Raw genomic sequence first — 26,030 nt, 5'->3', positions numbered from 1 at the left:
GATTGATTTCTCCATTAACTTGGGGGAACCATTTGCAAACTTTATGCATCAAATTGCTGAAAAGCATGTGCAAAACTTAAATATTGTGCATGTGAACATCTGTGTTTTGGAGTAACGTTTGGTTAAAAATTTGCCAATTTTCACAGATTGTATCATTTATTGACCCCATGACACTAATCCCTTCAATGCTAAGAATTTGTTTTACAATACATCAGTTTTTCTGTAAACAGTATCTTTAAACAGCATAGAACAAGTTTTAGTTTTAGCAAATTTTAGTTCAGAACAGTTGCATGTAGTAAGTAGTGAGTCAAAACTGTTGAAAAGAAGTGTAGTTTGAGAGAGATGTAATACAGATCAAAACACTGGCTTAAACCTGCAAAATCGGGTAGCTTTAAAATTGTAAAACCAAGTCGCTTTTATATTGTAAAATCAGACATCTTTAATATTGTAAAATCAGGTAACTTTGAAACTGTAAAATCAGGTAGCTTTCACTTTTCAAAATCAGGTAGCTATAAATTTGTAAAATCAGGCAGCATTAAAACTGCAAAATTAGGTAGCTTTAAAATTGCAAAAATCAGGTAGTTTTAAAACTGCAAAATCCTGTAAATATAAAATCAGATAACTATAAAACTGAAACCCAGGTAAGCTAAAAATTGTAAAACAAAGTAAGCTAAAAATCCCATCGATGACACAAACTGCTTGTATGACACAGTTTAAGCAATGACATTAAGATATCGATGAGTTCACTCTCCGCCACACAACTTACAGCCAGTGAGCTAACACATCATTTATCCATGTAGCCCACGGAATTTGTTGAGACACTGCCAAGAAAAATGTTTTCGAGCACTTTTACCACAAAATGTAACCATGCTTCCGATCGATTGGATTTTCATCAGCGACCTATCACCCTACCCACTAGCCCATCTTGGTCGGGGAGAAAAATGTGTCCCTTAGCTGTAATCACGAATTCAGAAATAGCAACGGCCACCTAAACATAGCAACCATAGGACGGAAATAGCTCTCCTGCCTGTGCAGTTAACACCAGCAACCTCTCACTCACATTGGTAGTTGTTGGACGTCATTTTCTCTCTTGATGTCGTCCTGGCCTCCTCGTTGGTGGCAGTAACAGCACTAACGTAGTGACTCTGGGGGACCTCTTTCACTTCACCAACATCTTAGTCATATTGGGCAATGGCACCAGGGGCTGATCTGCAAATAGATTCCAGTACTGACTTGAGAGCCTGTCTACAGGAGTCCTATATTATAGATTATTTGGCCCCATCCACCACCGGCTACTGCTCCGATTAGTTCTGGCATCAGTGGAGGAGGAACGCGGACCAGAAAAGAAAATATGTTTGCCCTTCCTTCCGCAGGAGGCAGTCTCAGACAGAACAGTTCAGTAAGAGAGAATAGCATGCAATATAATGTATACTTTTCACAGTGAACTGAACTGACCTAAAACTATGAGAAAATGATTAAATGTTGAATTGGCTGATGAAGGATGAAACTCATGCACAGATGCCAACCTTAAAGAATTGCAAATCACAGTCTCAAGGATCAAAATTAGTAGTTTGATCATAAAAATAGTAGTCGACTAAATACATAAAATCATGATGGATTCTGAGAATGATAATATGACACTAATGAAGAATGAAGCTTTAATTACACATGACAGCAGATTTATAAATTATTAGGATTAAGAATTCTTTGAGTAATCTCTTTTTAGCCCAAATATGTTTAATTAATCAACAAAAACAAAAGTTTTTCCCTACATATCCAAATTTTAATTAACTACCTTCTAATTTTGAGGATTTTCTACCAACTGGTGTGGTTTGAGGCTAAGATTCATAGCGACTTCATTAAAATTGTAGAAGTTGGCATCTATCTCTGCTCATAGCAATTACAGCAATTACATGGTAGTAGACACAGAAATGGGCTTCACACACTGCAACTGGGGAATCTAACCTTATTCTTCGGCTAGAATCAAATGCTACAAGCATTAGGCTACCCTATCGTCCCTGAAGGGAAAGAGGACTCCTTCCCTGAAATTCACCCTGATCTGATGCCCCTGATCTGATGCCACCAATCAATCAACAATCATTCGTTCATAACATTGAAGAAACTTTCATAATGATTAAAGCAGAATTAAGGTCAAGTATCACACAGAAGTACCTCCAACTTAAACATTCGTTTGACACTAAAAAAGTCAGGATACATTGATCTTTCGATGACATAGACTTGACAATGACCAAAACTCTCAGATCCAGTTTGAAACAAGAGGCGTCTTTCTGCTGTCAGAAGTCGAACAGCACAGCCAGTCTGTATCATAATTATTGGGTGTATGTCTCCATTCCAAAAAGAAAACATACCCTTGACCTATCTGCAAATATGAGGTTGCAGAATGTGTTCGTGACTGGGTAGACGAGTGGATGAAGCATTAGTTCATTACAACAACCCCATGTCCGATTTCCCACAAGCATACGATGTATAAAGCCAGTAAGCAAAATAGCCACTGCTCCACTAGTTGATGGCTAGTATAAATCCAGTCAGGTCAGTCTGTATCATAATTATTGGGTGTACGCCTCCATTCCAAAAAAAATAAATACCCTTGACCTATCTGCACATATGAGTTTGCAGAATGTGTTCATGACTGGGTAGGCAAGTGGATGAAGCATTAGTTCGTTACAACCCCATGTCCGTTTTACTACACTTTTAAATCATGCACGATTATGGCCTGATAAAAATGTTCATCCTATTAGGAGCTAAATGATGAAACTCTTGTCAAGCCAAAAATATCTTATTTTCATTTATTCTTGTAATCTTTTGATTAGTTTGTACATTCAATTTTGGGCTAGGGAAATATTTTGTGGGCTAGTATCTTTCAGCCATAGATAGAAGGCCTGGCAGGCAAACTTTCACACACTGCAAAGCCCATTTTTTCTGGTGTCCCCTGACCAGTGCCTCATGGAATACGTGATTTCTCAGTTGCAGAATAAACTGCCAAAATCACCTTTTGATGCAGAAAGACATTTGCTTTGCAGAAAACACATTTTTATGCACAATAAATTTCCAATTTTTTTCGCAGCTGCAGAATAAATCATGGAAATTACTTTTTGATGCAGAAATATGTCAGGTCTGTGGAAAATGCATTTTTATGCAGAATATATGCAGAATTTCCAATTTTTCTGCAGAAGAACTGACTTACTTTGAAAACTGAATCAAGATTAACTTATCAAACCAAAAGTAAGGGTAAATGTCAAATGAATGTATGATTGATTATATAAAAACTAATCATGGACATTTGTTATTTTACAATATTCAAAATATTCACACATAAGATGATTTATTCATAAAGTAATCTTTTCTTAAGTACCACACAATAATATTATTTGGACTTCAACTGAATTTAGGTTAATAACATAGATCTTTCTGACTGCGAAATTTTGAAAAATGGGATTCACAAATCACGTACATTTGCCACCAAATACGTAAAAATTTGTGGTGGAATCCAAGAGGGTCTGAACAATGGTGATTAAACATTACTAAAAGCACCTTAAAACCAATTTCACGCACTCCAAAATGATGTCAACAACTCAATTTTTTCATCACTAGTTTATCACAAAGTTTTTCACAAATTGAACCAGCAATTAAATGTATTCTGAACCATCAACCATATCCGGAATGACAATGTGCTTGACACATTTAATCAGATAAAAAATTAATAAACCTGAAGTCTAAAAGATGTCATCTATTATAGTCAAGGGAAAAAACTTTATGTGTGACAAGATAAATAATGGTGATATGGATGCTTGTTTCAATCATGAAAGTAGTCTGATTGCATGGCTATTTATAGCATCGGGCAATTTGAACCAGACTCCTGCAGACACCAGTTGCTGATCACAACAGATTGGAAACCCACAAAATGGGTGAGTGAGAGAGTTTACTTTATGCCACTTCTAGCAATATTCTAGCATTATCAAGGCAGGGCCCAGACCACAATGGAAAATCAAGGGTCTATCAGTGCAGTGTTCCCATGCTTTTGAGAAAAGAAATTCCATTATTTTTCAAAAGAAAACATTGCCTCTTCCAGACATTCCAATATATGTCCAAGGGAATTCTGACACCTTTTTATCATTTCACTGCTAAAAGATTTAAAAACCACATGTACAGGAGCAAGCATTCACATATATTCAAACTAATCCAGATACACATATTGACGGCTACTAAAGCTCTTGTAGTACTGTTAACTGTTAACTGTTTACTGTTTTGTAAAGCCCAACTCAACTCAACCTGTAAGACAAAAAAATCAAATTAATCAATGATTTTTCAATGGATTTTTCCAATACTTGAAAATGGGAGGTGATTTTTCCAGGTTTTGTAAGAACCCTGTCAATGTTGCAGTGATAAACAAACCTAGTGGGTCCCTGCAGAAAGGAAGTGTTTGTTTTGTCAGGCCAAGATCTGCAGGCCAAGAAAATTGTTTCATTATTCATGGATGAATTACCAACACTGCAACTGTGCCACACTGACTGTAAATAATGAGACAAATCAGAGCACCCATGAAGTGAATCTTCAAATCAATCAATGATATCGCCAAGCAAAGATCAATATTTCAAAATGAATCAACTAATCTCTTGACTATTGTGTGAGTGTTATTGTTACTTTATCTTTTCGAGTGAGTGAGTTTAATTTTACGCCACTTTTATCAATATTCCAGCAATATCACTGAGCAAGGGACACAAGAAATGGGCTTCACATATTGTACCCGTGTGAGGAATGGAACCCTGGTCTTTGCCGTGATGAGCCAACACTTTAACCACAAGGCTACCCCACCAACTCAATCTGGATCGAAGTTTAAGTGTCAAGAAACTTTTCATACACACTTCTTATAAATGCACCAACAGTTCTCTTAATCACCACCCCTAAACGCAATGCATGGCATGCATGTGTACAGCAAGATAGCCAAATACACGTGTATGGGGTGTCATTCTTCATTTTGGAGACAAAGGTCGATATATCACTGTAGATCATTTATTCTGACACTCACCTTACAACACACAGTTGTTTAGTGTTTCATTCTAGCAATTTTTTGTTTAAATGAATAATCCTACATGTGCAAATTTCATGTCATACACCAATCATCTTTAAAAGTGACAAACAACTATAGTTATAAGGAAGTGCAAGTGGTAACATTTATCATTATCATATCAGCATTGATTGACTCAGCCATAAAATGTTTTCTTCAATCAATAATTAAGAGTGAAGTTCCAAATTGTTTTACTTTAAGAGTATATGCATACGTTTTTATCATTTTTGCAGTCACAAAGCCAACAGGTGAATTGCCTTCACCTGGGGATTTTTAGGTGCAAGTGAGTTACATCATGAATGTGAACCATCAACGAAGGTTGTTTCAACATCTGCTACCCTAATAACCCACATACACCTTCACCCTCATCTGTTCTCGTACTTCACAACATGGGTGCTAGACAATCAGCACAAAAATATCTCGAAATCTTCTTCACATAAACACAGTCTGTTAGACAATGAAGCAAGAGAGTCTTGTACTTGAAGGTACTGTAAGAGGTTGCTGGTGTCCAATGCAGTAGGGAGGTGTGGCTGCAGAGAGACTGATGTAGCAGGGAGGTTTAGCTGCAGGGAGACTCAAGTAACAGGGATGTGTGGCTACAGGGAGACTGATGTAGCAGGGAGGTGTTGTTGAAGGGAGGCTGATGTAGCAGGGTGGTGTGGCTGCAGGGAGGTGGATGTAGCAGGGATGTGTGGCTGCAGGGAGGAGGATGTAGCAGGGATGTGTGGCTGCAGGGAGGTGGATGTAGCAGGGATGTGTAGCTGCAGGGAGGTGGATGTAGCAGGGAGGTGTGGCTGCAGGTAGACAGAAGTAGCAGGGAGATGTGGCTGCAGGTAGACAGAAGTAACAGGGAGGTGTGGCTGCAGGGAGACAGAAGTAGCAGGGATGTGTGGCTGCAGGGAGGTGGATGTAGCAGGAAGGTGTGGCTGCAGGGAGGTGGATGTAGCAGGAAGGTGTGGCTGCCGGGGGACTGATGTAGCAGGGAGGTGTTGTTGAAGGGAGGCTGATGTAGCAGGGAGGTGTGGCTACAGGGAGGTGGATGTAGCAGGGATGTGTGGCTACAGGGAGGTGGATGTAGCAGGGAGGTGTGGCTGCAGGGAGGTGGATGTAGCAGGGAGGTGTGGCTGCAGGGAGGTGGATGTAGCAGGGATATGTGGCTGCAGGGAGGTGTATGTAGCAGGGAGGTGTGGCTACAGGGAGGTGGATGTAGCAGGGAGGTGTGGCTACAGGGAGGTGGGTGTAGCAGGGAGGTGTGGCTGCAGGGAGGTGGATGTAGTAGGGATGTGTGGCTGCAGGGAGACTCAAGTAACAGGGATGTGTGGCTGCAGGGAGACTGAAGTAGCAGGGAGGTGTTGTTGAAGGGAGGCTGATGTAGCAGGGAGGTGTGGCTACAGGGAGGTGGATGTAGCAGAGAGGTGTGGCCACAGGGAGGTGGATGTAGCAGGGAGGTGTGACTGCAGGGAGGTGGATGTAGCAGGGAGGTGTGGCTACAGGGAGGTGGATGTGGCAGGGAGGTGTGGCTACAGGGAGGTGGATGTGGCAGGGAGGTGTGGCTACAGGGAGGTGGATGTAGCAGGGAGGTGTGGCTGCAGGGAGGTGGATGTAGCAGGGATGTGTGGCTGCAGGGAGGTGGATGTAGCAGGGATATGTGGCTGCAGGGAGGTGTATGTAGCAGGGAGGTGTGGCTACAGGGAGGTGGATGTAGCAGGGAGGTGTGGCTGCAGGGAGGTGGATGTAGTAGGGATGTGTGGCTGCAGGGAGACTCAAGTAACAGGGATGTGTGGCTGCAGGGAGGTGGATGTAGTAGGGATGTGTGGCTGCAGGGAGACTCAAGTAACAGGGATGTGTGGCTGCAGGGAGACTGAAGTAGCAGGGAGGTGTTGTTGAAGGGAGGCTGATGTAGCAGGGAGGTGTGGCTACAGGGAGGTGGATGTAGCAGAGAGGTGTGGCCACAGGGAGGTGGATGTAGCAGGGAGGTGTGGCTACAGGGAGGTGGATGTGGCAGGGAGGTGTGGCTGCAGGAAGACAGAAGTAGCAGGGATGTGTGACTGCATTGAGGTGGATGTAGCAGGGAGGTGTGGCTGCAGGGAGGTGGATATAGCAGGGAGATGTGGCTGCAGGGAGGTGGATGTAGCAGGGAAGTGTGGCTGCAGGAAGACAGAAGTAACAGGGATGTGTGGCTGCAGGGAGACAGAAGTAGCAGGGATGTGTGACTGCAGGGAGGTGGATGTAGCAGGGAGGTGTGGCTGCTGGGAGGTGGATGTAGCAGGGAAGTGTGGCTGCAGGAAGACAGAAGTAACAGGGATGTGTGGCTGCAGGGAGACAGAAGTAGCAGGGATGTGTGACTGCAGGGAGGTGGATGTAGCAGGGAGGTGTGGCTGCTGGGAGGTGGATGTAGCAGGGAGGTGTGGCTGCAGGAAGACAGAAGTAGCGGGGAGGTGTGGCTGCAGTGAGACAGATGTAGCAAGTAGCTGTGATATGTGGCTGCAGGGAGACTGAAGTAGCAGGGAGGTGTTGTTGAAGGGAGGCTGATGTAGCAGGAAGGTGTGGCCGATGTAGCAAGGAGGTTCATGAAGAAAGGAGGTAAGCCAATGTAGCTGTGGCTGCAGGGAGATGTCGCTGATTTAGTAGGGAGGTTGGCTGCAAGGAGCTGTGGCTGCAGGGAAGTTGATCTAGCTGGAAGGCTTGCTGCAGAAAGGCTGATGTAGCAGGGAGGTGTGCTGCAGGGAGGTGGATGCAGCCGGGAGGTGTGGCTGATGTAGCAGGGAGGCTGATGTTGCAACAAGGTGAGGGAGGTGTGGCTGATGTAGCGCCGAGTTTGGTTGCAGAGAGGTTGGTGTAAGAGGGAGGTGTGACTGATGTAGCAGGGAGTTTGGTTGCAGAGAGGTTGATATAGAAGGGAGGTGTGGCTGCAGAAGTTGATGTGGCAGCCAGGTGTGGCTGATGTAACAGGGAGGTTCTAATTCTTATAAAGTACATTCCTATATGGGCCTTATCATCATCAGCCAATCAAACAGATCAGGTTCTTTTTAAGGCTTTCCAGAGCTGACAAGTAATCTCTAATAAGAATAAACAGTGAAAAGGCTTTGTTAATTCCACATACACCAATTCCATGCAATGTTACAGTACATAACCCTTAGTTTAACCAAGGTGAAAACCCTACCATATTTAGCCACAATTTTTATAAATAAAATTGAAACATATTTTATGTAAATCATGAACTTGGACTGGATATTTGCCACGTTATGTGACATGACAATAATACAATACAATACAACTATATACTTGTATAGCGTTGATATCCAGTTAGTTCAACAGCTCAAGGGCACTTTGTTGTTCCCTCGATCATTGGATGTCCATCATAAAAACACAATATTTTCAATCTCAACTCCCTGGGGATCATACAACTCTTGCAGCCTACCAGGCGCACCAAGTTAATGTGGCTTTCCCATCCTTACGAGGTACTAGTACCCATTAACAGCTGGGTGGGACAGATAGTCACAGTACTTTGTCCATGTTTACTGCACGTTGCTGTACCCTCAACTAGGTGTTTGCACATATTCACGTGGCCACCATCTGGTCATATACCAACAGAATCGTGGGTTCTTTTAAGTGCACAGGGTTGTGTGCTGCACACTAGGGTTGTGACAACACTGAAAGAGTCTGCACACAAAGTTGACTTCAAGGTTTTTTACACCCGGTCACAGGTGGGCTCGATCCCAGCACCTCCAAGCTTCCTGGATTAGTAGCCTGGCATCTGAGAGTGAGTGAGTCAGTCAGTCGGTTTAGTTTTTCGCTGCACTTAGCAATTTTCCAGCTATATGGCAGTGGTCTGGAAATAATCGAGTCTGGACCACACAATCCAGTGATCAACAACATCAGCATCGATCTGTGCAATTGGGAAACGATGACATGTGTCAACCAGGTCAACGAGTCTGACCACCCAATCCCGTTTGTCATCTCTACGACAAGCATAGTCGCCTTTTGTGGCAAACTTAGGTTGCTGAAGGCCTATTCTACCCCAGGACCTTCACGAGTCAGCGCCTGAGATAGCTCGCCCACCACGCTAAAGCTTAAGATGCAAAAGGGCCATTTTCCGGTACTCAAAAACATTCTGGATCATTTTGAGAATGAGCATGATGATGCCCCGGTCAATTATTCAAAATTATTACACATAATGCACTGATATGGTGATACTTATATACATGCTGTTCAGAAAATAACAAAATAGCTTAGACTGGAAGCACTAATATCATCAGCATCTCAGGACACATGGCTATCACACATGGAATAACAGTAAGAATCACAATGATGTATACACAATGCCTTTGAAAAGGTCGCTAAAAGCATGACAGCCTAAATATGGGTGTTATACGAAGGTCCAATCCCACATACACAATATCACATCATGATGCAATGATGAGTGAGTGAGTGGGTGGGTTTAGTTTTAAGCTGCTTTAAGCAATATCATGGAAGGGTACCTCAATGGTCTTCACACGTTACCCATGTGGAGAATTGAACCCATGTCTTCACCGTGATGAATCAGCTCTTAACCACAAGGCTATCCAACCGACCCTTTGTGATGATGAAGAAATTGACGTAAATGACAATGATGCCTGGTACCCATTCACTACTCAATGAGTGAGTTCAGTTTTATGCCAGTTTTAGCAATATTCCATCAATATCACAACAGGTGACAACAGAAATGGACTTCACACAATGTACCAATGTGGGAAGTAGAACCCAGGATTACGAGTCAATGCGTTAACCACAAGGCTACACCATCGACCTGACTATTTAATTAAAAATGTGTATTTTACACAACAACATTGCTCAGAAAATGCATATTTAAGTATGCAGTGGGGCACAAGTGAGTTAGTGAGCGAGTTTAGTTTTACGCCACACTCAGCAATATTCCAGCTATACGACGGCGGTCTGGAAATAATCGAGTCTGGACCAGACAATCCAACAACATGAGCATCGATCTGCGCAACTGGGAACCAATGACGTGTCAACCAAGTCAGCGAGCCTGATCATCCGATCCCGTTAGTCGCCTCTTACGTCAAACATAGTCGCCTTTTATGGCAAGCATGGGTTGCTAAAGGCCTATGCTACCTTGGGACCAGGTCAGGTGGGGGACAAAGGTCTTGCAACAGTCCAGTTGACACATACGCCTGGTCATACAGATTGGGCAGAGGGGTAGTCTACAGCTGAAAGCGATTGCTTTGATTCCATATTGCATAGGTGCAATATGTGAGGCCAATATCTGGTGTTCCTCATGATGATATTGTTGGAATACTGCTTAGAGTAACTAAGAATCATTCTCACTCACTCACTCCATATTAATAACCATCACTTGATTTTTGCCCTGCTTGCTGCACAATGTAACGGAAGGTGGTATACCTGGCATCATGCCAAATACACAGGTTTGATCCCAGAATGGATAAAGTACATTAACCCATTTCCATACTTTCCTTAATGTGATGCAGAAGGAATATTTCTGAAAGTGGGAACAAATCCAAATCGCTCGCTCACTCACTCACTCACAACAGAATTCGCCTTACACCGACATGGGTTAGTGATTTGATGTTTAATACAACTTGAAAAATTAACACAATACAAGACTACAAGCACTAATTACCCCAAATGTTTAAAAGCTGTGACATTCCGCCCATTCAGTTTCTGCCTAAAAAACACAACTCTGGCATTCCTCAAATTTTCATTCAAAAATACATCCTAGCTGCACATCATGTTTGCTAATCAGAACCATCCGCAGTGGCTTGAAACTACTGTATATGAGTATTACCTTTGTGATGTCAGTGCTTGGTTAATTCTGTGAATAATTCACACTATCCAACATAATACATCAAATTGTCTCACGTTTCAAAAATAATCCAACCTATTTTTGAAATGCAATCATACATTATTTACACATACTGTCACTGCTAACATTTACGCAATGAAAAGTAAGTCAATTGTGCTATTCATGAAAATGCCACAATCAATTCTTTATTTCTTACATAGATGATGTAGAATCTCACCATTTTTTCACCTTGACTACCAAAATTTTCTCATATGTCAGAGATTTCAGATCACAAACTGACTTAATTTAGTCATTTCAGTCACCACTTTTTTAGTTATTTTAAAATTTGATATGATTAAAATTTCCAGAAAAGATCAAAAATAATAAACAGTAATAATGAGCACGTGTAGAATGCCAAATCCATCTATAATATTAGGGCTGTATGTTGGCATCCATTCTGCATCCATACTGCAATGTTTTTGGAGGTCACGTCAGTCAGTCAGTGAGTTTGGTTTTATGCCGCTTTTAGCAATATTCCAGCGATATCACGACAGGGGACACCAGAAAATGGGCCTCACACGTTGTACCCATATGGGGAATCGAACCCGGGTCTTCGGCGTGACGAGCGAACGCTTCAACCACTAGGCTACCCCACCGCCCCTTTGGAGGTCAAGAGTCTGACAATGAGATGAGTGAGTTTGGTTTTATGCCACTCTCAGCAATATTCCATCATTATGGCAGCGGTATGTAAATAACTGAGTTTGGACTAGACAATCCAGTGATGAACATCATGAGCATCGATCTGCGCGACTGGGCACGATGACGTGTTAAGTCGCTACCTCACTGTTAGAAGGGAAACTAATATGGTTCAGGAACTGTTAGACACGCTGAAAACAACCCCCACAAACCTATTTTAGAGCTATCTCTTCCTTTGGGACATGCAAGGATATATTTGTAGTCCATGGGTTTCTTTAGAATTTAATGCACATGTATCTTTCTGCAGTTTCACCTCTAATAAATGGCCAGTCTCTGTTACTACTTGTGAGTTTGGTTTTATGTCGCTTTCTGCACTATTCCACGAATAACAAGGTGGGGACACAAAGAGTGGGCTTCACATATTGTATCCATCTTAGGAATCGAACCAGGTCTTCAGCATCACGAGCGCACACCTTAACCACTAGGCTACCCTACCACCCCTTCTTGCTGGAGGAGATACAGGTCATGAACAGCTAACACTGCCCTGATGCTTGACACTGGCTATGGCTTCAACAGGTTCAAATGTTTCAGTGAGTGAGTTTCAGTTTTACGCCGCTTTTAGCAATATTCCAGCAATATCACAGCGGGGGATACCAGAAATGGGCTTAACACATTGTACCCATGTGGGGAATCGAACCCAGGTCTTCGGCGTGACGAGCAAACATTTTACCATTGGGCTACCCCACCAACCCTCAAAAGTTTCAACTTAAATAACAAACATTAAGGGCAATAAGAACATCAAGAGTGAGTGAGTTTAGTTTTACGCCACTTTCAGTGAATTAAAAAACCCAGGTCCTTGGCGTGATGAGAAAACGTCTTAACCACTAAATTCCCCCAGAACAATAAGAACTTTTCAGGGTCGATTTAAAAGAAGTTAACCTTGCACCAGGTGCAACATAAGCAAAACACCTTACTGCAATATGTAATGAAAGAAACATGCTATTAAATCATTTATACGTTTTATTTAGACGTTCACCCACTAAGATATGGACTAGCAAAGGACAAAGCACTAAATCAAGCCCTGCTTATGATAACAAAATTATTTTCTAAAAAGATCTCAGCATGGTAGGCAGACTACGAATAGCTGTGAATTCACAGATCTGCCATTAGGCAGTATATTCATTTACTTCACATGTATCCATATATATATATCTCCCTTCATCAAGTGCATAAATGTAAAAACCATAAAAGACACAAATCAATCCATGTTTCATGTTTTTCATCGTAACTTTCTACAACATAAGTTAAAATCGCGAAAGAATATGACACTGCCAAAATGTCTCTGACAAATGACACAAGAGATTCACTTGCAAGTTTCTTTTGAAAAATATTTAATCCAAATCTGAGTATAAGCATCAGTCATATGAGAACATGCCTGTCAACACGATGCTCATATGTGATTGGTTGACTAATGAAACCAATGAAATTAAGGAAGAGAAGAAATACTATTAATACTGTTCATGCTATAGAGAGTTCCATCTCAAGCGAGTGCCCAAGATGTCAGTACTGCTTGACAACTATTAGATGAGACATGACCTGACAAATGACCCCAATTTGCATACATGGGAACATCCTCCAGAACATTCCATTTAAAACAAGAGGGAAACAGGTTGTCGTCTACATGTTGAAAAGTTCAATTCCTCTTGGGAATCCTGTCATGATGGTGTTTTACTGAACTAAATCGCTCTACGAGACAGGTGTTAAACAGTAGCAGTATTGATTTCACACCACGGTCAGCATGTATCACACATGCTTAATCGCCAATCTACCTGTAGCAACCAAGTATATTTGTCCAGATTTCTTTCCCCGCCTGCTTGTCACAAACGAGTTCACTGTGCTGGCTCATCTAATACTTGTAAAGCAGTAGCAGACCCCAGTCCTGGCTGGCTGGATGGCTGGCTGGCTGGCTGTGTTTTCAGATTATTTTTTCAAAATTCCCGCCATCCCATGGCATGGGACCTCATCACACATTACCTTCATCTACTACTGTTTCTTAATGTCTAATGGAAATTAACTTGTTAATATTTCATTAGTTTAATGGGTTGTAAACTATGTCATAGAACGTTTTAATTTACTTGTCATTGACTAACGATACTTTAATGCATAAAATTTCCATTGACGTGACATAACTAGCCACATTCCCTTTAATTTTTGTTAAGTTTTGTTTCACATTCTCTAACGACAAGCATTAAGATTTGTAGTAGTTACCTCCTCTTGAGTGTTTGCATAGTCATAAAGGTCAAATGTTTCTTTTAAAGTTTTGATGCAGACTTTATTCACCCTTGCATTATATAAACGCGACCCGTGAAGGTCCCGGGGTAGAATAGGCCTTCAGCAACCCATGCTTGCCATAAAAGGTGACTATGCTTGTCGTAAGAGGCGACTAACGGGATCGGGTGGTCCGACTAGCTGACTTGGTTGACACATGTCATCGGTTCCCAATTGCACAGATCGATGCTCATGTTGTTGATCACTGGATTGTCTGGTCCAGACTCGATTATTTACAGACCGTCGCCATATAGCTGGAATATTGCTAAGTGCGACGTAAAACTAAACTCACTCACTCACTCACTTATATAAACGCATTAGAGCATTGTAGTTAATGGTACACCCAACCCATTAAAGCTGTGCCATATAATGGATGGTGTCTTTAAAGGCTGGAAATAACAAAATTTAATGGCACATGAGTTAATGGAGTTTTAATGACACCTAATCTTGAACAGTTCAGTTTGATGGACAAGCTAATAGCAGCAAAGGACAAGAGAATGCTGCACAGTGATGATAAACAAAAAATATGAACCAAAAAATATAACCCCTTCATACAATGCAACTCTTAAGATAGTAACTAACATTTAACTGTAACACTTTAAATGTAACGGACATTTGGAACTTAAGACTAAGACTGAATACCTGTAACTAAAGCATCATACCTGAAAGACTGTGACTATGACTGTAAAACTGTAACAGTGTTACGTGTAATGCTGTGTTACACTGCAACTGTAGCTTTAAAACTAACTGAAGCATTTCAACGATAGTGAGTAAGTGAGTTTAGTTATACACCACACTCATTAATATTCCAGCTGTATGTCGGCAATCTGTACGTAAACAAGTCTGGTCTGACAATCCCATGATCAACATCATGAGCATTGATCTACGCAAGTAAGATATGATAATGTGTCAACAAAGTCAGCAAGCCCGACCATCCGATCTCATTAGTCCCATCTTGCGACAATTGAGAGTTGCTGAAGACCTATTCTATCCCTAATCTTCACAGGTCTTAAACTGTAACACTGTAAACAGTATTGTAACTGTAACATTAAAACTGTAACTGTTGCACTATAGCACTGTAAATAATATTGTAACTGTAACGTTAAAACTTGAACTGTTGCACTATAAGCATAACTGTAATTAGTATTGTAACTAACATTAAAACTGTTGCAATATAACTAACACTGTAACTAGTATTGTAACTGTAACATAAAAACTAACTGTTGCAACATAACTATAACACTGTAACTAGTACTGTAACTGAAGACTGTAATCCTGTTACTGTAGCATCATAACTGTGTTTTACTGCAACTGCAACCCTGTAACCATACTATTGTTCTGTAATCAACACTGTAGATGGTAATCAACATAACTACAACCCGTCCACGTAATACAACAAACACATTTATTTCTGCAGATTTGAATAATTTGATTTTTTTCCATGGTATGAAAACTTAACACATAATGACAACTTCAAAAACTAAAAAACTTCGATATCTTTTTTTGGCAGCAAGACCAACATCATCAAATAATGGAATGCTAACACAGATTACTAAGTAATTCTTATATTACCTCATTAGGCAAACGTATCAGGAGGTTTGTATTTTTTATATGACGCCCTAGGGCAAAATACCACTTTGTCATGGTAACATGATGTCATGAACAATGCCACGATGTCACAGTTCTTCTGTAACACTGTGTTCTATATGCGATGATAGCAGTAGCCAACCCGTTTGAAAGTAGATTTGGGTTTCTTTTCCTCAATTTAACGACTTTGGTGATAAACAGGATATTATATTCATGCCCATGACATAGCATGTTTACGACACTCGACACTCGTGCCTAAATGTCAGTAACATCATTGTTACTATATCTCAGAATTAATCAATTAACACTGCATTCAGAAAAAATCCCCCACATGCCAATAGCCTTTAAATAATCCTTTCTGGATCATACAATCCAGTGAGTGAGTGAGCGAGTTTAGTTTTACGCCACACTCAGCAATATTCCAGCTATATGGTGGCGGTCTGGAAATAATCGAGTCTGGGCCACACAATCCAGTGATCAACAGCATGAGTATCTATCTGCGCAATTGGGAACCAATGACATGTATGTGTCAACCAAATCAGCGAGCATGACCACCTGATCCCGTTAGTTGCCTCTTACGACAAGCATAGTCGCCTGAAAGCCTATTCCACCCTGGGACCTTCAAAGGTCTACAATCCAGTGATTGTGCAAAAAAAAAAATAGACATTGTATATTCACAGATGATCCAAGTACCTGAGTCTGACAATTTTTCCCATTAAGCCACCTTATACAAAAGGCTGAGGTTACTCGGACATGATTCGAACCAAGAATCCTTGCTGAAACACATAATTACACCATGGCCTCATTCAATGATTGTCGAAACCAAATGAATGTTTAGCAAAACTAGTCACCTCTCTTCACTTTTTGTTTCTCTGAGCCCCACAGAAGAAACTAATAAAAGAACAATAGACAAGACAGGGTGGTGGGTAGTATAGTAGACAGGGTAGTGGGTAGTGTAGTAGACAGGGTAGTGGGCAGTGTAGTAGTTAAAGAGTTAACTTATCATGCCAAACACCTAGATTCAATTCCCCTCACAAGAAACTAATAAAAGAGCAATAGACAAGACAGGGTAGTGGGTAGTATAGTAGACAGGGTAGTGGGTAGTGTAGTAGACAGGGTAGTGGGTAGTGTAGTAGACTGGGTAGTGGGTAGTGTAGTAGACAAGGTAGTGGATGGTATACTAGACAGGGTAGTGTAGTAGACAGGGTAGTGTAGTAGACAGGGTAGTGGGTAGTATAGTAGACAGGGTAGTGGGTAGTGTAGTAGACAGGGTAGTGGGTAGTGTAGTAGTTAAAGCGTTTACTTATCATGCCAAACACCTATGTTCAATTCCCCAAATATGTACAATGTGAAGTAAATGTCCCTGGGCTCCAGTTAGTTTTTCAACATAAGGAGTATGTACTCCTTATTTTTTCCATACAGTAGTACTGGACAACTTTACGGGTACATTTAGAATACTCAGCAGAATTCAATAGCATATTAGTAATCTTGTGCTCCTATTTTAATATATGCATCACATTCCTACTCTTGCATAAACATATCATTAAACAATAAAACAACACTTTTTGAAATAAATACATCTATGAATGATTCGAAGACCATACACGATTGCTGTGGTGCGTATCTCCTTCTTTTTCTTAATGATTCCCTATCGAATAGAGACTATTTTTTCCCATACATACACCAATATGGACCTGTTGTCTCTTGCTGTGACATTGCTGAAATACCATTAAAGCAGAGTAAAACACTCATCAGCACAAGTTTGGAGAGATATGACAGGCCAAGAGTGACAAAGCTTGTTCTCGACACAAAAAGTGTTTATTTATTTTATTTTTGTGTAGATAAATATTTCTTAAGGTTATAATACTCTGGGACAAAATGATAATCTACACTAGAGTGTGTCATAGTCTGAATCTGTTCGTAGTCACCATTGCTGTACAATGACAGTCTGCCAACCCAAATCAGACTAATGTTTAGTCTCTGAACATATACAATTTTGGTAAAAACAAACAATTCCTTTCAAACTGAAAATGAGCAGAACTGAGAAAGGAGATCCTGAACATGAGAAAATCTATAGGAATATCTTTAACAACTAAAAGAGTCTCTCTGCTAGGATTTGCTAACTGATTTTGTAGAAATTATGTACAGTGAACTTTGTTTTCATTGGTTTGATAAAGTGGGCCTGCCGATTTTATTCAGGGCATGCAGATGTTAAAGTCTGCAAGCATGCAGGTCCTGATGGCCACCCAGCAAATTAAAATTTTGGAGACACTGATCACAGGTAACACCAAGGAAAGAAAGAGGTAAGTGACTCAGAATGGTTTTACACCACTTTTAGCAATATTCCAGCAATATTACTGCAGGGACACCAGAAACAGGTTTTACATATTAACCCCAATGTGGGGAATCGAATCTGGGTCTTCAGCATGGAATGCAAAAGCCTTAATCACTAGTCCACCCCACCACTCCTAAACAAAAGAGGTAGCCCTGCACAGCATTATAACAGTTGTATTTGAGGCATTCATCACAGCAAAAAAGCCATACGATTCACCTAAAAATAGAGGCATATTTGACAACAGAGATTCTGGGTAACCGAGTCATTTAACACAACATTAAAGAGACAAAAAGACTGGAAAATAATGTGTGACTCTAGTTTTACGCTGCTTTTATCAATATTCCACCAATGTCATGGCTGGGAACACCAGAAACGGACCTTGGGAAAATACAGGTATTTAACAAAACAGAATTAATACAAAATATGTGATAATAATGACAAGAAATCCATATTCTTTCACAGATTTGCTTTCCTCCAGTAAAGAAGTAGCCAACTTTTACTGAAGGTGCATCACAGAAATTGTGCAGTTTTACCCACTTATCCTAAAGTTCCCAATGTCTCTTAACAATAAAAAAAAACACCAGTGTATCGATTTTGTTTGGAGGGAGGGTAAAGTAACAGCACAGTCCCATAAATACATTTTCATGACAACATAAGTCTCTATGAGAATTAAATATTTATCCCAGATAGCGCCTGCATAAAATCACCGTTACTTTATCTCCGTGACATTTCAGTATGTGCAACGTTGATATGCATAAGTTATGCCATGTAACAAAACTCCAATAGTGCTTATGCATGTGCAGTCAGGTGCTAGTTTATTTAACAGTATTATGTCCATTTTAAATGACATACAGTTACTTGACAGGGAAAATATTAATTTTGGATAAATATTGGTTCATGACATGTATTTTGTATTTAGACTTATATACTGCTGGGAATTTTACACATGCTCTATGATCAATAAAACACACAATCAAAGAACATTTTAAATGTTATCCCAAATAAAAACAATTTTGAAATGTGAAAAAAAAAGTGCATAAATACTTAATACTCCCGGTGCATTAAAGGGGTGAAAGTATGGATATCAATTAATGCAGACAGTATATTCTGTAGAGGTGTGACGATACATCGTACAATCAAGGACCATGACAATTTATCAGGCGATTAATATATCAATCCTTTTTTTTCGTATCATGATATCGTTAACCATGAAATTGTTAAATTGTTAATATTTACTAGAAATTGATGGTTATGTCAAAATTTTCACTGCTACTTGATACTGATGAGGAATCACAAAGAGTGACGGTTCACAGACAGGTCAAGTTGTCAAGAGGCGAGTGAGTCTAGTTTTATGCCATGTTTAGCAATATTCCAGCAATATCGCAGCAGGGGACACCAGAAATAGGCCTCACACTTTACACAGGTGAGGAACAAAACACAGGGCTTTGGCATGACAAGCGATTGCTTTAGCAAGTCTTAAAACTCACTCAGTAATATCATCATTGTTAAAATGCTTCAGTAATACTGAGACAGCACCTTTCAAACAATAGCACAGGTATACCAAGTAAAATATCAGGAAAAAAATTTTTTGTTATCTGTATTGAATCAACTTATATCTACACCAAAATTCATTCATAAATCATGTTTCTCTGCAGAAAATTTGAAACGAGTATTTTTTACAATTGAATGTTTCTGCCAATATACAATGTGTCAGTTTTGGTAATGAATTAACTGGTACCAGTGGAAGTATAATTTTTATTCTTAAAGATGAAAGTTTCCCTTAAACTGGATTTCTTGCCAAACAATTACAACATGAATACAATTACACAATAAGTTGTTATGGTGAGTGAGCGAGTGAGTGAACAAGTGAGTGGTTGATGTGAGTGCGTGAGCAAGTGATGTGTGAGTGAGTGGGTTTGTAAATGAGAGAGTGAGCCGGTGGGCAGGTGAGTGAGTGAGTGAATCAGTGAGTTTGTACATGAGTGAGTGAGCAGGTGAATGAGTTGATGTGACAGCTCACTATGTTAGAAAAACGCTGACCAACCAAGAAACAAGGAGAATGGGATTCAAACCAACAATCATGAGCCAATGTGGTAACAGTAATGAACATGGATTTACGTCGTTTTTAGCAATATTCCAGCAAGATCACGGTAGGGAACATCAGAAATGGGCTTCACACATTGTACCCATAAGGGGAATCAAAACCCAGGTCTTCAGTGTGACAGCCACATGTTTTAAAAATTATTCTACCCCACCGCCCCCAATTTGGCAAAAGGTAGTTACAACCTAAGGAAAACCACAAAGGTACTGTGGTCACCACTAGTTTGTACTTCAAATATTTTTCATAAAAAGCCACTGAAGACAATGTTACTGATTATTATAAACTGAGTTTCGTAATAATCGTATATATAACATCTATTCATGACCACTTAGCAGGCTTAATTTTGTACATGTTACAAACCACCACACTATGGTATAGTATATCATAGTCGCAAGTTACGTCGCAAAGTGCATGACTGAGCAACATTGTTTATGTTTTAATTAACTCATTGAGATGAAATACAACACTTTTTCATCAAGCTCCAATATACACAAAATAAAGCCTTACAATCATATCTAATAAAGGCTGGTTGCATACAGATACATCTGATAAATTCCGGCAACTCAATACTAAAACTGCGTAATAATCCCATCAACCTCACTAGTAAAACTGCGTAATAAACCAATCAAAATTGCGCACCTGCTGTATTTACATATCCTTGTTTACAAATATCACATTTCACCCATACATGAAAACTGGTCAATAAAGCAGTAAAATATTACTAAACCACTCTTACTGCTCTGTAGACATGTATGTCAACATTGCTCCTTGCAGCACAAGAACACCAACAACTTAATAAGTCACCAAAATAGCACCTAAGGCATGAATGTTGTAAAATATATCGTTCTCACTGTTGTAGGAATAGATTGGCTAGAGTGAGTGAGTGAGTTAGCTTTTACACTGCTTTTAGCAATATTTCAGCAATATCATGGTGGGGACACTAAACATGGGATTCATACATTGTACCCATGTGGGAAATCGAAAACAGGCCTTCTGCATGACGAACACTTTAACCACTAGGCTACTCCATCACACCACCCTAGGTGGCACCATCACGTGACCATGGAAGTGAAAACATATTAACACCTAACATGAAACATAATTTGTCAGTTAATACTCACTGGCTTAAACATTAACTAGTGCATTTTAAGTAATACCTTTGAACTCACCCAAACAAAATTGTCAATAAGATGTTCAAGGATTTTTTCACATATAAGAAAAGCAAAGTGATTTTACAAAAATTCCAAAACATCAACATAAACAAAATAAGAAAAGATACAGCAAATCTTGTTCCTACCCTTATCTGCATCAGTAATTTGACTTCTGATCATTCCAGCCACTTAAATTAAATAATGAGTGAGTGAGTTAAGTTTTACGCCACACTCAGCAATATTCCAGCTATATGGCGGCGGACTGAAAATAATCGAGTCTGGACCAGACAATCCGGTGACCAACAACATGAGCATCGATCTGCGCAACTGGGAACCGATGATGTGTCAACCAAGGCAGCAAGTCTGACCACCCGATCCCGTTACTGGGCGTTAGTCGCCTCTAACAACAAGCATAGTCACCTTTTATGGCAAGCATGGTTGCTGAAGGCCTATTCTACCCCGGACCTTCACAAGTCCTTAAATTTAATAAAATGATGTTATTTTTAACAAATAATAACAGACATCATATGCAAAAGCAATCTGCTATGAATTAAACATAGATTAGTGTTGCAGTGCGTGGAGTCATCCCACAGATGACATCCATCCTAACCGTTTTGGTCATGTGGACAAGGCATTTGATTTGGGATCAGAAAGTTTGTCATTCAAATCCTTGCTCAGGACTTTGAAATTTTGTGGCCGCTGATTTTGGTAACATAACGACAAACCCAATTCTAACCCAGTTTACCAAAAAAGAATTTGATACAGGAACTAATGGTAGGATTTTCTTCTTTCCATTTACCAATGTGTAGTGAGCATGAACATATATGCAGTGTTCTTCATGTAAAATCAGTCGTCTTCCATCAACATACAGCACATCATGTCAGGATATGATAGGCCAGAGCATCTGGTCACCTCTTGGGCTAATGTTATCAAATGAACATAGCAAAGGAAAATAATAATATAGCTGGTCACTGCACGCTATCACAATTCATTCAGAGTGCCACACCCCTTTAGGGCAGTTCTCATTATTGACAACTGCGAAAGTTGTACAAGCATCTATAAATATCCTACTTAAATCCCACCAAACGAACGGTCGGCAAATCTGATACATGGCCCCAGCATCGGTATCAAGTGGTGAAAGTTTATAAGTTTCCCTCGCACCGGGCCAGCCTTGTCGAGCTCTGTATGTGTGTACTGCTCTTTGGCAGGTGCCCATCTCATGCCAGTTAAGTTCAACAGGTGATTATACATTAATCGCACCATAACTACCATCCTGGTGGTATTGAATAAAGCCAGATATTAACAAATAAGCATATCAACATGTAAATCAGACATCTAACATCGAACTAAATGCAGAATGTAGCTTGAAATACCTTTGAGATGGACCGACCCATCATGAAAACAGTTTATAATTGCTGACCCGCAATCGCTAGCGTCCTTTCCGCGAGCATTTGTCACGTGACCTTGACACCTTTCAAATCAGTTTAAAACGCCAAGTAAATGATTACCTGTGATGTCGACTACAATGTTTTCTTAGGCTTGTAAATGCTGAAAAACTTGGATAAGGGCGATTCACAAACAAGTCTTCCGTCACAACTTCGCCATTACAGTGGTCACGTGACGTCTTTTTCACCAATCGTGACCGTCTGGAGAAGTGATGCCCAAAATAGACTGACGAACATTTCATCTATAGTCCTTTTTCAAAAAGTGCTTTCGTGTGTGCGAGGATAAACTGGACTCGCCATTCAGATGCGCTAAACCATGACGAAACTGCGATAGATGTGATAACCTTATATTTTCCCCCTACGCTTTGGTCGGTCCCTTCTCACTAACAACGAATCAAGCACATCTTGATAAACTGTCAGTATGAATATGTGCTCTGCTTGATTATGAAAAATTAAATCTATTTTAAAATGTATTTTTAACTCAGCAGCTGTTATATGTAATTTTAAGAATGTGAATAACAGTTTAACATACGTCTCAATATATCTATCGACAGAGTGATTGCGTTTTATTGCATAAATTACGCTAGTTGTTATGTCAGTTGTTTAATGCCGCAGTAAGCGATATTTCAATATGTGTCGGCTGTCTGTAAATAACCCAGTCTGGACCAGGCAGTCAGGTCACTGATTACATGAGCATTGGTCAACGCATATGATGAGGTGCACCTACCAAATCTGTGAGCCTGGCGATTTATTCCCGAGAGTCCTTTCATTTTACATTGAAATGTAAAGGACAAGGCTGTCGCGACGGTGCCTTGATCAGATTAAGGATGCATATAGTTCAAATGTCGCTCAATAAACGTTCACGTTTCAAGTAAACTTCTCCCCACCCCTACCCCCCCCCCCCCCCCCCCCTATTAATACTGAGCTCTGATATGGAGGGGGAGGGGTTAAACGAGTGGGTGAGTTTAGTTTTACGCCGCGCTCAGCATTATTCCAGTTATACGGCTATATTGTTTCCTTAGAGACTTGTGAAAGTCTAACCTTTCACGACAAGCATGGGTTACTGAAGATCAGTTCTAACCCGGATCTTCACAGGTGATTTCTAAACGAATCTGATACAGTGCTGATTAATATGAAGATATTTATAGGAAAAGTATCGCACACCAAACCCATTATTTTCTAAAACAACAGACAGCTGGCCTCTTCCAGGAACTTCAAATTATTGCAATTGAAGTTGTGAATTGGTTTTGCTGGAATCGAAGTGGGGGGACCCCAGTTTGGTCAAGCAGGCTCAGTTCAAGGATATTCTATCAAGTTCATCAAACAAGCACTGTGGAAGCATGGACTAGTACAGCGGCTAAGGCGTTTGTTCGATCGTGAGGTCTAAAACCGAGGTTCGATTTTTCAGGCACAAAATGATCGACGATTGAATTTTTGGCTTTAAATAATCGAATATGGATTCGATAATCCAGTGACTTACATTATGAACATAGATCTATGCAGCTGGGATACGATGATAAGCATTATCGAAGTCAGCGAGTCTTATCCCATGGTCCAAAAACATGGGATACTGACGATTATCGGGGCTCCATGGGGAATAACCGGTGTTCTTGCCCAGTGGTTAAGGCCTTCGCTCGTCACGCCAAAGGTCCGGTTTAGATTCCTCACATGGGCACAATATGTGAATCCAATATCTTGTGTCCCCTGTCGGAATTTTGTAGGAATGGTGCTAAAAGTGACATTTAACTTTACTCAGAAATATTACTCTTAGAGGCTTAGATTACATTCACACCAGCATCAAGTCAGAATCGATCGCATTGTACTTAACATCCGTTGGTATTCTTTATAAAATTGATTAAGCAAATACTCATTTCGGAAAAAGGTTCTGTGAATTCAAAACGTCTTAGCTGTGTGAAATAATATCAACCACTTTCGATAAATATACTAAATATTTATATGCTTATTTAGACACACCGTAAATCACATCGCAATGACTGTACGTGGCGTGGTGCAGGTGTTCCCGAGTTCAATACACAACCTCGGCAATGCCATCAAATATATAGTCTTATAACGTCGGCATACTTGTAGACAGAACCCAGTCGAATATCTGTGCAATAAAATCTGGTAATATTGACCGTTCTAATATTAGAAACATATACCCCTGGGCTGCAAAGCGGCAGTTATTGGTCTCTCACAGCCAACACAACATGTTCAGAGACCGTCCCCAAGAAGTAAAATCCCCTATAAATGATATAATCTTCGTGTGTGGTCTCCTAGCCTCGGTTCGATCGATGCCATCACTGTAGGCAAACTTTATAGCATCAACGAGCATCGAACAATCCAGCGCAAATAACATTCGCAGTAGTAATGGCCCAAGACTGCAAACGCCAGTCGCTCGTCCACCGATAATCAATGTTGGTCCAAAGAGCTAGTTTTCTGCTCTTCAAAATATAGGTTACTCGTTTTCTGTGTCACAAGCAACACGAGAAGTTTTCCCACCCAGAACACACAGCGAAAACGCAACCCGTTAGGTTATCGGGTGTGCTTCGTTACAACCCCAGCTCATATACCGTTTGTTGAATTAGAAGGGTATCTGATAATTCATAAACACTGATCTATTTTTAGACGCTGCGGCGCGTGTACAATTTAGACTTGCACTGGCTCTTATTCATTTCATTCACGGAGAATGTGGAGCTATAATTAGAACTTACACGTATTGACTCGAGCTGGCGAACGTATATTCAAGGTGAGTGCAAACAGGTCTACCCTAAACGGTTGTTATGGCGGAGAGCAAATAGGCCCACCCCTCTGTTGTAGCCGAGAGTGGTTTTATAAAGAGTTAGATATTGATAGTTTGAGAAGCCGCTCGATATATCTATAATTAGCCGCCTCGACGCCCCAAGTGTTGCGTTTATTTTCACAATACCATGAAAAACAGTAAACACGTTCACATAGTAATAATTATTTTGCATGAGACGACATACATGAAAATATGTGTATGTGCACTTACACACACACACACACACACACACACACACACACACACACACACACACACACACACACACACACACACACACACACATACAGAGAGAGTTCGGTTTTACGCCGCGTTTAGGACTCCGGTCTTCGAAGATTCGGCGTGGCGGGTGAACGCTTTCACCACTGGGCTGCTCCACCGCCCTTACATTATATGAATATTGAATATGGTGGAGCCAAAGGTGGGGATGGGCGGTGGTGATGATGAGTGATACATGTGTTGCCGTGCATCACTTTTTCCAATAAGCTTACAAAGTGCCTGTAACCCATCCAAGCTACTTCGTCACTCGGGTTTCGTACCCCCACCCCATCCCCAGCCCAACCCAAACACTCTCACACCCACCATCATTTTCCCAGTCCTGGATTTTCCTCTGCATCGAAGTCACGTCACCTGTATCACACTCCTGTTTACTTAGGACGGAGATAACCACACCACGCAAGCCTTCCAAGCACATTCTT

The 26,030-nt window shown here is 40.5% G+C and overlaps 2 protein-coding genes across 10 annotated transcripts in view; both read right to left on the bottom strand.

Moving 5' to 3' along the window:
• Positions 1-22,717, bottom strand: part of LOC137256006 (histone deacetylase 4-like) — a 156,886-nt gene extending 134,169 nt beyond the window's left edge. For 7 of the 9 annotated variants that reach the window (XM_067793646.1, XM_067793647.1, XM_067793652.1 and 4 more), the window contains exons 1-2: positions 22,596-22,706; positions 1,061-1,209 (exon numbers count right to left, since the gene is read on the bottom strand). In XM_067793646.1, the coding sequence (XP_067649747.1) occupies positions 1,061-1,082 (22 nt within the window). In that variant the 5' untranslated portion in view covers positions 1,083-1,209; positions 22,596-22,706. Of the gene's footprint in view, positions 1-1,060; positions 1,210-22,595 lie in introns of all 9 variants that reach the window. The other 2 variants (XM_067793648.1, XM_067793649.1) reach the window with 2 other exon arrangements.
• On the bottom strand, positions 5,537-26,026 carry LOC137255407 (uncharacterized). The gene is made up of 2 exons (XM_067792849.1): positions 25,915-26,026; positions 5,537-7,581 (listed from the first exon to the last, which is right to left on the bottom strand). Exons 1-2 carry the CDS (start codon positions 26,024-26,026, stop codon positions 5,537-5,539), a joined length of 2,157 nt encoding a protein of 718 aa, XP_067648950.1.
• Between the last annotated feature and the right edge of the window lie 4 nt (positions 26,027-26,030).

Source organism: Haliotis asinina, chromosome 11 (assembly GCF_037392515.1).
Source record: "Haliotis asinina isolate JCU_RB_2024 chromosome 11, JCU_Hal_asi_v2, whole genome shotgun sequence".
In the NCBI taxonomy this organism is placed as follows: Eukaryota; Metazoa; Mollusca; class Gastropoda; order Lepetellida; family Haliotidae; genus Haliotis; species Haliotis asinina.
The sequence above is the reverse complement of the archived record's forward strand: the minus strand, read 5'-3'. Positions and strand labels throughout refer to the sequence as shown.

Bases quoted from the DNA above. Each gene is read 5' to 3' on its own strand.
- LOC137255407 (XM_067792849.1), bottom strand. From the start codon at position 26,026: ATGTGCTTGGAAGGCTTGCGTGGTGTGGTTATCTCCGTCCTAAGTAAA. The intron at 7,582-25,914 runs GTGGGTGTGAGA...CTGCTACTTCAG, and splicing joins CCAGGACTGGGAAAATGATG to TCTCCCTGCAGCCACATATC.